General features: G+C 44.1%; 1 protein-coding gene across 2 annotated transcripts in view; it reads right to left on the bottom strand.

Annotated features, from left to right (window-relative positions):
- Positions 1-1,617: 1,617 nt before the first annotated feature.
- The window catches only part of LOC115531497 (disintegrin and metalloproteinase domain-containing protein 11), a 32,559-nt gene continuing 19,870 nt past the window's right edge, over positions 1,618-14,306 (bottom strand). Inside the window, exons 17-27 of one of the 2 annotated variants that reach the window (XM_030340809.1) lie at positions 13,420-13,512; positions 12,633-12,713; positions 12,026-12,076; positions 11,598-11,661; positions 11,108-11,213; positions 9,444-9,563; positions 7,195-7,363; positions 6,781-6,895; positions 6,141-6,231; positions 4,807-4,824; positions 1,618-4,111 (exon numbers count right to left, since the gene is read on the bottom strand). In XM_030340809.1, the coding sequence (XP_030196669.1) occupies positions 4,096-4,111; positions 4,807-4,824; positions 6,141-6,231; positions 6,781-6,895; positions 7,195-7,363; positions 9,444-9,563; positions 11,108-11,213; positions 11,598-11,661; positions 12,026-12,076; positions 12,633-12,713; positions 13,420-13,512 (924 nt within the window). In that variant the 3' untranslated portion in view covers positions 1,618-4,095. Of the gene's footprint in view, positions 4,112-4,236; positions 4,825-6,140; positions 6,232-6,780; positions 6,896-7,194; positions 7,364-9,443; positions 9,564-11,107; positions 11,214-11,597; positions 11,662-12,025; positions 12,077-12,632; positions 12,714-13,419; positions 13,513-14,306 lie in introns of those variants that run through there. The other variant, XM_030340808.1, reaches the window with a different exon arrangement.

Here is a 14,306-nt window from a genome sequence, read left to right as displayed (position 1 = left end):
TGTGTCTGTGGGGACTCCGTTTATATGGCTAGGCTAGGTGCTTACCTCATAGCGGTTTGCTCCCGGTAGAAGCTAATTGCTAACAACAATGCTTAAACAATCTTTTTCACGTCAGGCTATCTCCACAAACGATATGCCATATGAAAGCTGAGACTCCAATGAGACAACTGTATACGCCTCATCATTTTCTGAGCTTATTGTCATTTATATGAACTAGATGTGAAGGAATAAGGTCAAAAACACACTTTTCCAATTTACTACCACGCACACACACACACACACACACACACACACACACACACACACACACACACACACACACACACACACACACACACACACACACACACACACACACACTAGTGTTGGCTTGTTCATTCGCGAACCGGTTCGAATGAACGAGTCTTTAGGACGAACGAACCGATCCGGTTTGTTTCTCTCGTTCGTCTCGTTCACCATTCGATTCACCGGAAACTCTACTGAACGAACGAGCGAGTTTCCGGTAGCACTAACTCCACTGAGTCTGACTGACTCAGCTGAGAACCCTGCAATGGCGTGCATTCCATGATGCGATTCACCGTTACCGGAAACTAGGCTGATTCGCGAACGACTCCTCCCAGTTCAGTCGAGTTCCCCGTGAATTGATTCACCGGAAACTCGACTGAGCTGGGAGGAGTCGTTCGCGAATCGTTTGTTCGTTCAGCCTGGTTTCCGGTAGCAGTAATTCGCATCATGGAATGCACGCCATTGCACAGTTCTCAGCTGGTGCGGTCAGACTCAGTGGAGTTAGTGCTACCGGAAACTCGACTTCACGAACAAACGAACGAACGATTCACGAACGACTCCTCTTGGCGAACTGAATCACGCGAACTGGGTCACGGAAACGAATCATTTAATCCACCACTAACACACACACACACACACACACACACACACACACACACTTTCAGAACAGATTATTCTGTATTTTATCTCAAATGTATTCAAACTTGATCAAATTAGCTATTTGGTTAACACTTCACTTTATTGGTTTCCAACCATTTTACATTGCATGCTTACATTGTTTACTCCATTTTGACTTTGTTCAAATCCCTTCACATGATTTAAACAAAATTAACATTCCTTTACGTCTTAAATTACGTGGCTTTGCTAAAAACATATATTCAACCTCACTTTGCACTACAGCACTCAACGCATTGTGCAGTTGGGGGGGGGGGGGAAGGGGTCATTGGCAGTAAACAGAGATGGATCTCTCCTAAATGGAAATTTGATTTAGAGATATAGGCTGTTTAGACCTAGAGATAACTGTGACTTTTAGATGTATTCCAGTAGTATACAGGTGGAAGTAGGCCTAAGCTACCCATAAACGTTTACTGAAGTGTACGAATGAACAGTTCTGACTTTAGTTTATCAACTAAAGAGTTTGGTAAACGTAACAGCTGTAACAGATAATATACCACCTCTCTGTGGGATGGGGGTGCTGTTCAGGCCTAAAGCAACGTCTGTTCTAGAGCCACAAAGGTATATCCCCAGCCACCAAATTATAAATAATAAAAAAATAAGAACATTTACCAGGTATACCTATACATAATTAAGAAAAAACTAGAGAAAGCCAAGTTTGATATTTTTTTAGATTTTATTTTTCTGTTACTTCTGAACATTCTCACTAAGTTCAGTCATTTAGATTAATGCTGTAATTACAGATTCACATCAATAATTTGTTTTACAGCTATTCCATATGTAGAATGCCAAAGAAAACAAACTCAGAAAATAAGATTAAAAAAAATCCTACATCTAGGAGTCATCTTCACTTTATTTTACAGATAATGTGTAAATTACAGATTATGTAAACACATTAACATTCCTTAACTACCGTACCTACCTTTCTGTCTAGTCTTCTTTCATTTTAACGTTAGAGCTCATTACATGTATTACCATTTAGACACACAAATAAATGAGTTTGGGAATGACATCATGACAGATTAGTTGTGTTCATTTGGATCACTATTTGGAAATTGAATAGAGTTAACCAATTTGAGTTGGCTATGCTTATATTATCCAAGGACGATGGTGGTTATATAAAAGGTGTACAATTTTCAGTTAGATTGTGTCATCTAGGTCACTTGTATGTTAAATTGTATTAAATGTATTTGGTTAATTCTTCCATATTTTCTGCTTTGGAAAACCAACATGACACTGGTTTATTGTACAGACCGGTCTATCTCTGTACAAAAAGGCAAAATGTTAGCATATTTTACAGTATATTGTAAGCTATTCCTAAATCACTTAAGTGCTCTTTGTGTTGTATGTTATTGCTATTTTGCCACAACTTCCTTCCACTATATCTTTACAAATAAATGATGGGCCGCTATATCCAGAGAAAGCATGGACAAAGTATTTGGACAAAGTACATGAACATTTGTTTTTGTAAAACAAACAGAAAAGGGAGTCGTTCCAGGTTTTCCCTCAAAATTACATTTAAAATGAATCCAAGGGGCTAAGTCAGGATAGGCATACAGGGCTGTGGATCATCACCGGCCTTAACCAGGAAAGATGTGACAGTGAAACCAGCTCCACACTGGTTTATTAATTACAATTGTTTTATGATTATTTTTTTTTGTTTAAATAGTTATTTTTGGGATGTACCATGGTGGTTTTACAAAACAGGACACCCTTTGTAAAAACGACTGTTACGTAGTTTTCCAACTCTTTAGCACCTTTCCAATGGCAATGTAATAGCCTTACACAGCCACCAGATAATACATACGTACCACTTTCAGCCAGTATCCCAATACTGACTGTCAAACCATGGGAATATTTGGCTTGAGAAATGGCATTTGTACATTTAAAATGATCCTTTTCCTAAAAGCTTGATGCATGCTTTGGAAAATAATAGTAATTTTAGTAAATATGATATAGAAACTATTTAGCGAGTGAAATTATAACAATTAGTAAATGTTAATATTTAGAATAATCAGCTATAAGAAAGATTAAACATTGAGTATTAATTGATACACTAACTGCTGAATTTGACTTGCATTACGTATACGTAAGTACTGTTTATATTGTATACATATACAGTACTTATCTTGGCTAGATAATATATACTGCACACTGGTTTTGGAAGGCATTCTGTGTGTATGTGCAAAAGTCAACCTAGCCAAAATAATGGACACACTAGCCAAGAGAGTTGTCAATCAAGCTGGATTAATGGTCAGTGGTAAACTACACACAAAACTATTTCTGAAAAACTAGACTCTGCAGACATCCTTTTCAATCTGTACAGGAATAATTATACATTCATTTGTGAATGAGATAAATGTATGTAATATATGAAGAGCTGACTGGTGTATATATCAGATTGAGATACTGCATAAACATTACCTAGTTGGACAAGCAAATGCTACTTACTAAATCCTGACCACTTAAAGTCGTTATAAAGGCGTAGGGAATTGTAACAGCCGGCAGAACAAGGAGAAGACCCATTTTGTGTGCTTTAAACATATTGAGCACTCAGGGGTCAGACAAATTCAACTGGAGTATGTGGGTTTTCTGGAACGCTCACCAGTTCAAGATTACGAAAGGCTGTTAATAGACACATTTTGACAATGGTGAGTTGAAAAAAGAAAGTGTTTCCCTGATATACAGCATATAACCGGAATGTATTCTTGCACCTTTGGCCTGTGCCGAAAGTTAGGTTTTAACAGAGAGGGAGAGAAAGTTATGACAGTTAATGATGTTCTGACTAAGTTAATTATATTCTATGTAGGAGATAGGAGAGGTAGGAGGAAGAATTGTAACGTGAAGTAAGGTAAGATAGGGTAAGGTTAAAGTGAAGTCAAAGTTAAGGTTAGATTTCAGGTTAAATGTTAAGGTGAGGTTAAATTTAAGATTATAGGTAAGGTTAAAGTTAAGGTTACGTAAGGTACATTAGGTGTACTTGAAGGTAGGATTTAGGTTAAGGTAGGGTAACAGGATAATGTAAGGTCCAAGGTAGGAATAAAAGGTTGAGGTCAGTGGAAGACGTGTTAGACTGAGGATAGATTCCTCAGATAGATCACAGCTGGAGAGGAGAGCAGGGGAATGACCAGTGGATCACCCACCCCCAGATCTAGAAGGAGAGGCAGGAAAAAGGTAGTGGTTAAGAAAATTCAGAATGGTTAAAAAATTCAGAATGGGCATTCGAAACAGACATTACACTAAATCATGAAACGTTATTCAAATAAAACGAAACACTTGAAAGCATTACTCCTATGTATTTATTCTTATATTGGACGATTACAAATGACAAACCCAAACGTGACTTTATCAAATATCTAAGCACGCGATACTAATGCATTAATTAAAGGGTTTTGTGAAAGACAAAAATCGACCATTGAGTTAAACATCCATCTACAAGTCTCTGATATAAATCTAAATATTCAAGTTTAACAATTTAAAAACAGGGCATTTAAAAGCAATGCATCTATGATAAAAAAAACCAGGGTACAAATAGGGGAAGAATATCTGCATTGGGAAATGAAGAATGCAACATGTTTGTAAATGTTGGGTGAAACTACATATTGGAGAAGTTAAGTTAAGAGAAGATCCTGAAGCTCCCGTCTTGGCCAACTGATATAGAGCATTGGCTCTGGGGTTCAGGGTTTGATTCCCACTAGGGTCCTGTGTTATGTATGCACTCACAGACGCTGGATATATTGTAGGACGCTTTGGTTATATTTATGATGGAATCGAGGGAGGTGGAGGGTGAGGGCTGTGATTCAGACACAAGATGTTTAGAAGGACTCTTGTTCAGAGGACTCATACCTTCCCCTGCGGATGTTCCTGGTTCCCCAGGGAAGGGTGGGAAGAGCAGGAGGAACAGGAGACAGCGAACATGGTGACAATGGGGACAAGAGTTCAAAGTCAGAATCAACAGCCATTTCCTCCTTGAGTCAAGGAAGCTGTAACATACAGCCAGTGGCGCCGGAACGATCTCAGTGGTGGGGGGGGCCAAATGCAAGTGCATGTGTCGAACAGGGCGTGACACCTCATCATCCTAAAGCCGGCCGTCACACGCGTCAATTGCCGCCCCTAGCACCAATAGGAAGCGACGCGCTGCAGCACCGTTGTGATCCAAATAATGCGTGTTCTACGTCCCGACAAAAAGCCTGTCGGCTCGCTAAAATGTCCAACCACTATGAAATGTCCCCTGTTGACAGCGAACATAGCCAACGTGGTCTTATTCTAGCCCGATCATTAACTAAAAGACATATTAAGAGTAAAGCATCCAGCATATGACTTCAACAATGTGTGAGGGCGTATGCAGCAGGGATGATCGCACAGTGGAATGCTTCTGGAAAACCAGCGGACGAGCGCTGGGCGGGGATTTCAGAAGCAGGGAGATTATAGAAAAATATAATTGGTCAGTTTGCCGTTTGTCTAGTCAATATGTTAACCAACTTATTTATTTATTTCAAATTTGGCTGGGACGAACGAATCGGGGCAAAATCGTATAGTCTGAACCCGCCAAAAGCTAGCAGCAGCGCCATTGTGAGAATTCCCTACTAGACCAAACAAGACTCGTAATGGTAGGTAAAAACAATGGTTTATTATAGCATGCAATTGTGATGTAGAAAAAAATAAAAATAAAACATAAAGTTTACCCTTGGGCCATGGCAACGCGATTGCTACCTGCTGTAGTACTCTCATTGGCTGAATCGTTGAGTACGTTTTAGACTCAATCAATATAAGGTTGCGGGGAGGCGAAGCTCTGTTCATTTGTATAGTAACAATATTAGGCCAAAACATTACTGGGAAACTAAATAGTTCATCAATACAGGCAAAAAATATATAGATCATTTTGAGTGGCCATTGGCCCCGCGGCCTCATAGGTTCCGGCGCCTATGCATGCAGCTAAACACTGGGTTCTGGACGCATGGGATTACATGTAAGATCACTTTGAGAACAATATGAACATTGTAAGTATTTGTCTTTTCTGAATTCAACTGTAGAAAGTTATATACTTTTCTTTACGCAGGAGCAATAAAATACATTTCCAATAATAAAAAAAAGTATCTGTGTAATAAGAGGGAACAGGTACAGCAAGCTGGTCATTATTTCACAATAATGACTGAGCTTATTAAAGAGACAGGTCTTACTTGAAGCCCCAGCCAGTGCCCCCCAGGACGATGGCCCCCACCAGAATGGCCCCGGCGATGGAGCCGATGATGATGTTGGTGCCGCTGGGCCCTGGAGGGGAACAGAGTTGCTTTAATGTCACTGTGCACAATAGCGCCCACTGGTGGCCAGATCTGAAACCTGCTTTTTGGCCCGGCGATGACCTTGTCGGCACAAATGGATAGACGAGAAAAAAAACAAGTAGGGTCGTGGATTGTTTTTGTTCTTCTAATCTTACATAGATTTGAACTACAGCGAAAACCTGCAGTGATAGTCGTGGAAAGCAAAACAGAAGTTAGAATGCAACATACAGTCGAGAAGAGAAAAGTAAAAGGTAAATGGACTGCATTTATAGAGAGCTCTCTGACAAGTGGCCACTCAAAACGCTTTACTATATTCACCCATTCATGCACACATTCACGAACCGACGGCGGAGACAGAAACGCAAGGCGACAGCCAACTCGTCAGGAGCAGTCAGGGTGAGGTCGGTGTCTTGCTCAGGGACACCTCGACACTAGGAGGAGCCGGGGATCGAACTAGCAACCTTCCGGTTACCAGCCAACCCGCTCTACCTCCTCAGCCACATGACGCCCAGAAGTAGGAAGCACGTCCGCCCCCTACCTTTGTGCTGCTCGGGGCCCTCCATGGGCGTGGGCAGCAGGGCGGGGTCGAACACGCTGCAGTCCTTCCCCGTGTAGTCGGCGTCACAGATGCAGCGCACCTCGTTGCTACACGTCTGCAGCGAGAGAGAGGGGCACGTTGATCCAGTGCAGGTTTAAAACCTAAACTTTTAGATATGGACATTTTTAGTCCATATCTAAAAGATGTAGATATGGACTCCAACCGCCCTCTATTGATTGGTTAAACGCCTTTTATTGCACAGGCCACCATGTTTTGGCTTCGACTCCCGACATAATGATAGGGACCCACAGACCCATACGACTGGCAGTCCTGAACCACCGGCCGACACGCCGTCTAAGGCGCTGTGAAACCTAAAGCAGGACAGACAACAGGCTTGTTGCCGTGGCGACGGACCCCGTGGTGGGAGCAGATGCGGGAGGGGGAGGAGCCGGGGCAGAGCGTGAGGTTGAAGGTGTTGACGGCCAGGCAGTGGCGGTTCAGACACATCATGTTGGGCCCACACGGCGTCCCGTCCTCCACGTAGCCCAGGTCCGACCCGTCCTCCAGCACCGCGTGGCCGCCGCTGAGGACAGAGGTCAAAGGTCAAAGGTCGTCAGGGAGCCACAGGTGGGAAAAGAGAAGGGAAGGGTCTCTAGGGCAGCGGCTCTTAAATAGTGGGTCGGGACCCCCCAGTTGGTCTTGACCCATGATTGGGTCGGGAACCATGAGTAAGTCAGGAGCCATTCATGGGTCATGACCAGTGCTTAATTTGTCCAGTGGGAGCTCCCGGAGCGCTGAGGACGGGATGCGGTGATTGTTGACCGGGGGGGGGGGGGGGGGGGGTCCGTAGCGATTGTTGACGGGGGGGGGGGGGGGGGGGGGGGAACCTACGAACTTCAGTGAGGGTTTCTTTCCATCTATACACGGGTGTACGCCTGCAGCACGGGGCGCCAAAGTACCTATTCCCCACACAATGTTATGTCATACTTCATTGATTACCGCTACGCAGCGCATTTTTTTTTTATACTGCTCGTGGCGGAGCGCACGTCAGAGCTGGCGGAGCGCACGTCAGAGCTTCCGGAGCGCGCGTCAGAGCTTCCGGAGCGCGCTCCCCCTTGCTCCCCCTCAAATTAAGCACTGGTCATGACCCATGAGTGGGTCAAGATGACCCGTCAGTGGGTCATCTTGACCCGTCAGTGGGTCATCTTGACCCGTCAGTGGGTCATGGCCCCTCACTAGGGGCGGAGCAGGGGATTGACACCATCAATATTTGAAATAAATAATAGTTTTATTATTTCCTATTGATTTATATAACTCCACAGGGGGATTATGGCAGGACACTTCCAGGCATCCTGTGTTAGAAGGGGTCAAGGCATGTACACAAAGGGTAAAGACACACACACACACACACAAAGCTATTGACCAAAGCTAAACTGCTAAGGTTTCTAACAGGATAATTTGCAAATGATGACATGAAAGCAGAGTAACGTTATCAGTAAAGGTGATGTTGCTTTTCAGCTAAATTTTGCAATAATGATAATACAAAAGCAAATAATATATGATAATATATAATATATATCGCTATTTTGAAGTTGTGAACGATTCAGAATAATAAGATATCTATCTCGATCTTTAACTACACCCCTATTAAAAATCATCTTGATCCAACTATTAAATATCCTCTGCCAGTTCCCCAATCTCAGATTATTAATGTCTGCATGTACAATGTGCCCTGTAGCACAATCAATGCTTAAGCTCCACAACCACAGCTGAGTCGACTAACGGCACGGCTTAGTGTGGAGAGGTTTAGCTCCAGGGAAAAGCTGGAGGAATTCAACATCTCATATTAATCCTCTTGTTCCCTCTTGCCCCCTATAAGTTCGGACTCATCCTCTCCCACTATCTCTCTGTCTTACCCTTCCAACTATTATCTCCACTTTCTATCTGGAGTGTAGGGCAGACTGGTTGAACTCTGGCTGTGTTGAGGACCAGCTTGGGCAGTGGCCGGCTGGCTCTGGCTACAATAGATTAAGAGCGAGCAGCAACAACAGACTCCAGCTCCAATAAGCATCGGCTCAATCAACACTACAGGAATGTGACATTAGCCTGTCAGGTCGCAGCTAGTTTCTGAAATCATTCAACCCATAAAACCCCCGACATTCAAACACAGTGTGAAGTTAGCACACATTTGCCACCTGACACGTCGAATACATTTAAAGTAGAGGAACCTCGCCGATTTTTTGAATAAATAGGTGATGCATATTTGTGGAAAAACGATGTTTTCTCTGTCAGATTGCAATTCCCTAACTCGATTTCTGTTTGTTCTTTATATTGATTTATTGCGTTCATGTCTCATGCGTGATTGACGTTCAGAAAAAACTGTTTTTTTTTTTGAATCTTTATCTTTCTATTTAGTTCATTCAGTAGAATGTATATATTCAACAGTTCAAAATACACAATGTATAATTTGATCGGTAATGGTGGCCCTCTCCTGAGACGGGGTCATCTCCGCTGAGTGAACCAAGTGTAGCTTGTCAGGTTTTGCCGTATCTTTGGGTCAGTTTACATGAGTGGACTACAACTGCTACACACAGTTTGTTGGCTGACGGGATCCTTTGAGTCCTTTGCGTCCCGTGACCCTGGGACCTCTAGGATGAGCTCACCGACAGTCCATGTAGCGGCTCTGGTGGTACACCGTCAGGCTGGTGGGCTCCCCCTGCTGCTCCCCGAAGCGCGGCCGGGAGGTCAGGTTGGTGCACATCAGGAAGCCACACAGAACGTCCCTGATAGCACACACACACACACACAGAGGGAGAGAGACAGAGTTAGAGGGAGAGAGAGAGAGAGAGAGAGAGAGAGAGAGAGAGAGAGAGAGAGAGAGAGAGAGAGAGAGAGAGAGAGAGAGAGAGAGACAAAGGGCCAGTGATAGAGAAGTAGAGAGACAGGAAGAGAGAAGTAGAGAGACAGGAAGAGAGAAGTAGAGAGACAGGAAGAGAGCGGTAGAGAGACGTACAATGATAGCAGGTAGGGTTGAGGCGTCTCGCTGCAGGACATTTAGGTAAATCGGTGGACCTTGGTGATCAAACTCTGAAAGTATTTTGTCTGGGGGTCAGACCCATTCTCTCTGCGTGAATCCAACTGGATTCAGCGCCATTCATTTCGACGAAGCAGCTCCCGAGCTGAACACGGCAGCCCCAGTTCCCCGTTGCCCCAGAATAAGGATGGCTATATTGGGAGAGGGTGCTTTAGTAGGCCGCTGAATGCCAGCAGGCACATGACTCACGGATGTCGTCAAAGACTTCCCGACCACGGCTCCGGGCACAACAGTGCCGAGGCGAGTGCACATGCGCTACGGCTCAAAGCGCCCGTGAGTTGACGTTGTACTGACTGTAGCTAGGTGGAGCAAGGCTGAGGGCGTGGTCACCATCACTATCTACCAGTCCAGTGAATCCCTGCTTTTACCCAAGGGTAATTCAAGGTTTTAGGAGATCCCTAGGGACATTCAAATGGCGTATTTGAAGTATTCCATTGTGTGATCGGTGTCTCAAAGGTAATTCAGGGGTAGAAACAACACCAAGAACTGCGCATCGCTGCTTCTAAACACACTGTTTTCATATAATGAAGGGCTGTGGCAGCGGGTCAAACCATTGTGGGTTTATGCAGACACACCAGAGCCGTGTGGCAAGTAAGTGAGGAACGTGGCCATAAAATGGGGCGTGGTAGTGGTACACAAAATACTGGTATGAGAATTGAGAATATCCTCTGAAAAAGGTTCAAAAGGTTTTAATGAAAAGGTCGATCCTGAAAACGTAGGAAAAGACACCTCATAGGTTTGATAAGGTATACATAGACCCTCCGATATCCACTCTTAAATATTGAAACCTTGCTTTTGAGGTTCAAAAAGTATTTACCAAGGATCCATGATGGTATGCTTTCAATACATGATGGAGGGGGCAGTCCTCACTCCCTCACCCACTCAACCCCCATCTGCCTGACGACTCTGCTGTCCTGTCCATCTTATTTGAAGCAGACGCTATTACATTTACATTTATATTTAGGGGATTTTGTCAACGCTTTTATCCAAAGTGACTTAGAGCCATTCATTCAGACATTCACACACCGACGGCGGAGTCAACCACGCGAGGGGACAGCCAGTTGGTCAGGAGCAGTCAGGGGGAGGCGTCTTGCTCAGGGACACCTCTTCAAACACTCCCACCCTCGACACACACTAGAAGGAGCCTGGGATCGAGCTAGCAACCCTCCGGTTACCCGTCAGCCCCCGCCCTCCCTCCTGAGCTTCTGCCGCCCCCGTGTCAGTAGAACTCACAGCTTCTGGCAGGGCAGCCACCCGTGGCCGCCAGGGTCCCGTCCACAGTTGCCCTTCTCCGAGCCCTCCACGTTGAACTTCTCGTAACAGAAGCGGTCCGCGGAGTCTGGGGACAGAGGACGCCGTTTATGAGCTGTAGATCAGGGTGAGGTTTAGGAACCCTGGGGACTTAAAGGGGGGATTGTTTTGTAAAAAAGTCAGCCATTTGAAAATCGGCCTTTCCCTGTGCCCTAGTGACATCACTAGTGGGCGTGTCCACCTAGATGTATGATGGATAGATCCGTCCACCAACCTAGCCAGTGGACTGTAGCAAGTGTCGCTGATCTATCCATCATCGCACTACTGTGTGATGTCTGGTGTAACATACAGGTTTTAAGAAGGGATCAGCTGTGGTGTCTAAGTCAGTGGTTTTAAGAAGGAATGTGTGACGCCTCGTGACGTCTGGCTTAATCAGGGGATGAAGGAAGGACAGACGGTGAGTGTGACATACTGTAGCCCCACACGGACAGACACTGTCCGTCTCTGGTCTTGCAGCGTCCGCCATAGCAACGGCCCTGATGGGATAAGAGACACGAGATTGGGATGAACTCTGAATGCATAATTCATAGATAAGATACAAATATGAGTCTGAGGTACTTTAGGGGTCATGTAAATATTGGTGGTAATGAAAGGGGTTAGACCAGTGACGGAGCTACGTTTGGCCAAACTAGAGACATACTTCCTGCTTGTTGCTTGTTAAATTGTGTTTGTAAGAGCGGATTATAAGTTTACTCAAATTCCTAGGAAGCTTTTTCTGTTATGAACAAAAACAATCTATTGTTCACACCAAGCCACCCGGGAACACTTTAATTCAAGCCAAAAGTAGTTTTTGGATGTAAAACGTTAGTATAACTACACAAACAAGATAAACAGACATACCTGCCCAGTCTGACACGTGTATCCATTCAGCTTGTGGACATTATGCGGGCACTGGAAGAGAAATGTGAATCATTCGCATATCCAATGATACTTAGTTTTAAGTTTTATTCTTGTTGATGAGTAGATGTACACAGAACACACCAGATTAATGTTTAGATTCATTTGCTGTACTACGGCACTGTTTTTCTGTCATTCATATAATAGAATCAAAAACCAGAGAGGGGCCTTGTTTAAATGACATGTATGATATAGGTATTTTCATTACTTACTAGAGTATTTCATAATTTGTATTTGACCTGTGTGTACTAAGTGTACTAAGGTGTGTACTAAGGAGATGCAATCTTTGATTAAATAAAAAAAAAAATGTATTTCAACTATTTCATTTATCGTTTTAGACTTCAACATAGACACACCCAAACCTCCTATTTTGAGATTAAAAAAAACAATAATACTTTGTTTAAAAACACTGTGCATAATCCCAACAAAGACCAATGTCAAATTGGATTCAGCAGCAGCATCGACCTGGTCATACACCAATGTTTGTATCTCATAAAATACGGAATTAAGAAAGTGTTGTTAGTTCATCAATGAGCGGAGTGTCTTTCACCTCGCTGGAGTCTCCTGTGCAGGTCTCGGGGATATCACAGTCCCCCACCGCCCCTCTGCACGTCGAACCCCTCAGCTCATACTGAACACACACAGCATCAATCATCATTTCAGAGAGGAGAGAGGGGAGGAGGAAGAGAGGGGGGAGAGGGGAGGAGGAAGAGAGGGGAGTGAGAGGGGAGAGGGGAGGAGGAAGAGAGGGGAGGATAGGAGAGAGGGGAGTGAGAGGGGAGGATAGGAGAGAGGGGAGGATAGGAGAGAGGGGAGTGAGAGGGGAGAGGGGAGGAAGGAGGGGAGAGAGGGAAGAGGGGAGGATAGGAGAGTGGGGAAAGGAGAGAAGGAAGGAGAGTAGAGGAAAGGAGAGATGGGAGAGAGGAGAGGAGAGAGGGGAGAAAGGGGAGGAGAAGAGAGAGGAGAGAGAGGAGAGGAGTATCAGATGAGAGGGGAGAGGAGAGAGGAAAGGAGAGTAGAGGAAAAGAAAAGGAGAGGAGAGAGGGAAGGGGAGAAGACAGGGAAGGGATGAGAGGAGAGAGGAAAAGGAAGGAAGGATTGAGGAGAGAGAGAGCGAAAGAAGGAGATAAAGAAAAGCATAGTGGTCATTAGGTAATCTCTGGGTGTTCATTCAGTTTCACATATCACAAATGCATGTTTGCTGCATTCAATGTGAAATGATAATTAAATGAGAGGAATATCAATAGAATAATAAACAAAATAAATGCAACATAAGTCAGGTATAAATCACACCTGCTGCCATTCAGAATATTAAAGGTTAAACGCTGTGTTCTTACCCTGCAGTCTCTGCAGCAGAGGCCGGTGCTGCACATGGCATCATGGGTAAGGGTGCACTTCTTGCAGCAGGCCCCGCCGCTCCGGGAGCACTCCTGTGGAACAACACCCCAGGGTGCCTTACTATTCGCAGCACACTGCAGAGAGCCCCGCAGATTTGGCAGTTCAATTCGAAGATTCATTCCTTATTTTAGTTCAGGGCCAAATGAACTCCTGAATCAGCCTACACTGGTCTCAGGTTCCCCTTTCAGACTCCCATTTAATTGCCCTTTTCAGATATCTCTCAGATATCCACATAAAGAAAACAAAAGTGTCTGTCCTGCTGATAGTTCAGTTATAGAATTCCAGCGCATTAAACTACTGTAATAAGAATTTAAACAGGTTTTAATGTCATGTTTTCATTATTAAATGAAGATTTTAAATCACAAGAATCCCTTTTTCAACGCCTTATCATTTAGCTTTCTTTATTATCTAACGTGAGGAGGTGAGCTGAACAAACACCACGGGTTGTTTTCGTCAACATTAACCATGTAAACAATTAACCCTGGGTCTTAACAAACGACAGAATCCTCTAAGCTGATGCATGAAGTGCATAGCTTCTTACAAGTAACTAACTACTCTAAACATAAGGAGACTAAAATATCCTTTAATGCACAAGGTGCTATTTGCTATTGTGGACTTTGCTATTCTTAACCAATAGGAATGTACCATGGATACCAAATCAACCCATGGCAGGGAGCATGAACTATCTCACATTCTTCTGCAAAAGACTCAAGACTCACTTGTTCAGAGTTAACCTAGACAGCATAGCCACCCCCTCCCAGTCCCTCCAACACACTTAATGTATGTTGTACGTCCTGGCACTTAATGTACACACTTATTGTATGTT

Source organism: Gadus morhua, chromosome 18 (genome assembly GCF_902167405.1).
Source record: "Gadus morhua chromosome 18, gadMor3.0, whole genome shotgun sequence".
NCBI lineage: Eukaryota > Metazoa > Chordata > Actinopteri > Gadiformes > Gadidae > Gadus > Gadus morhua.
This window is presented reverse-complemented; position numbering and strand designations above follow the sequence as displayed.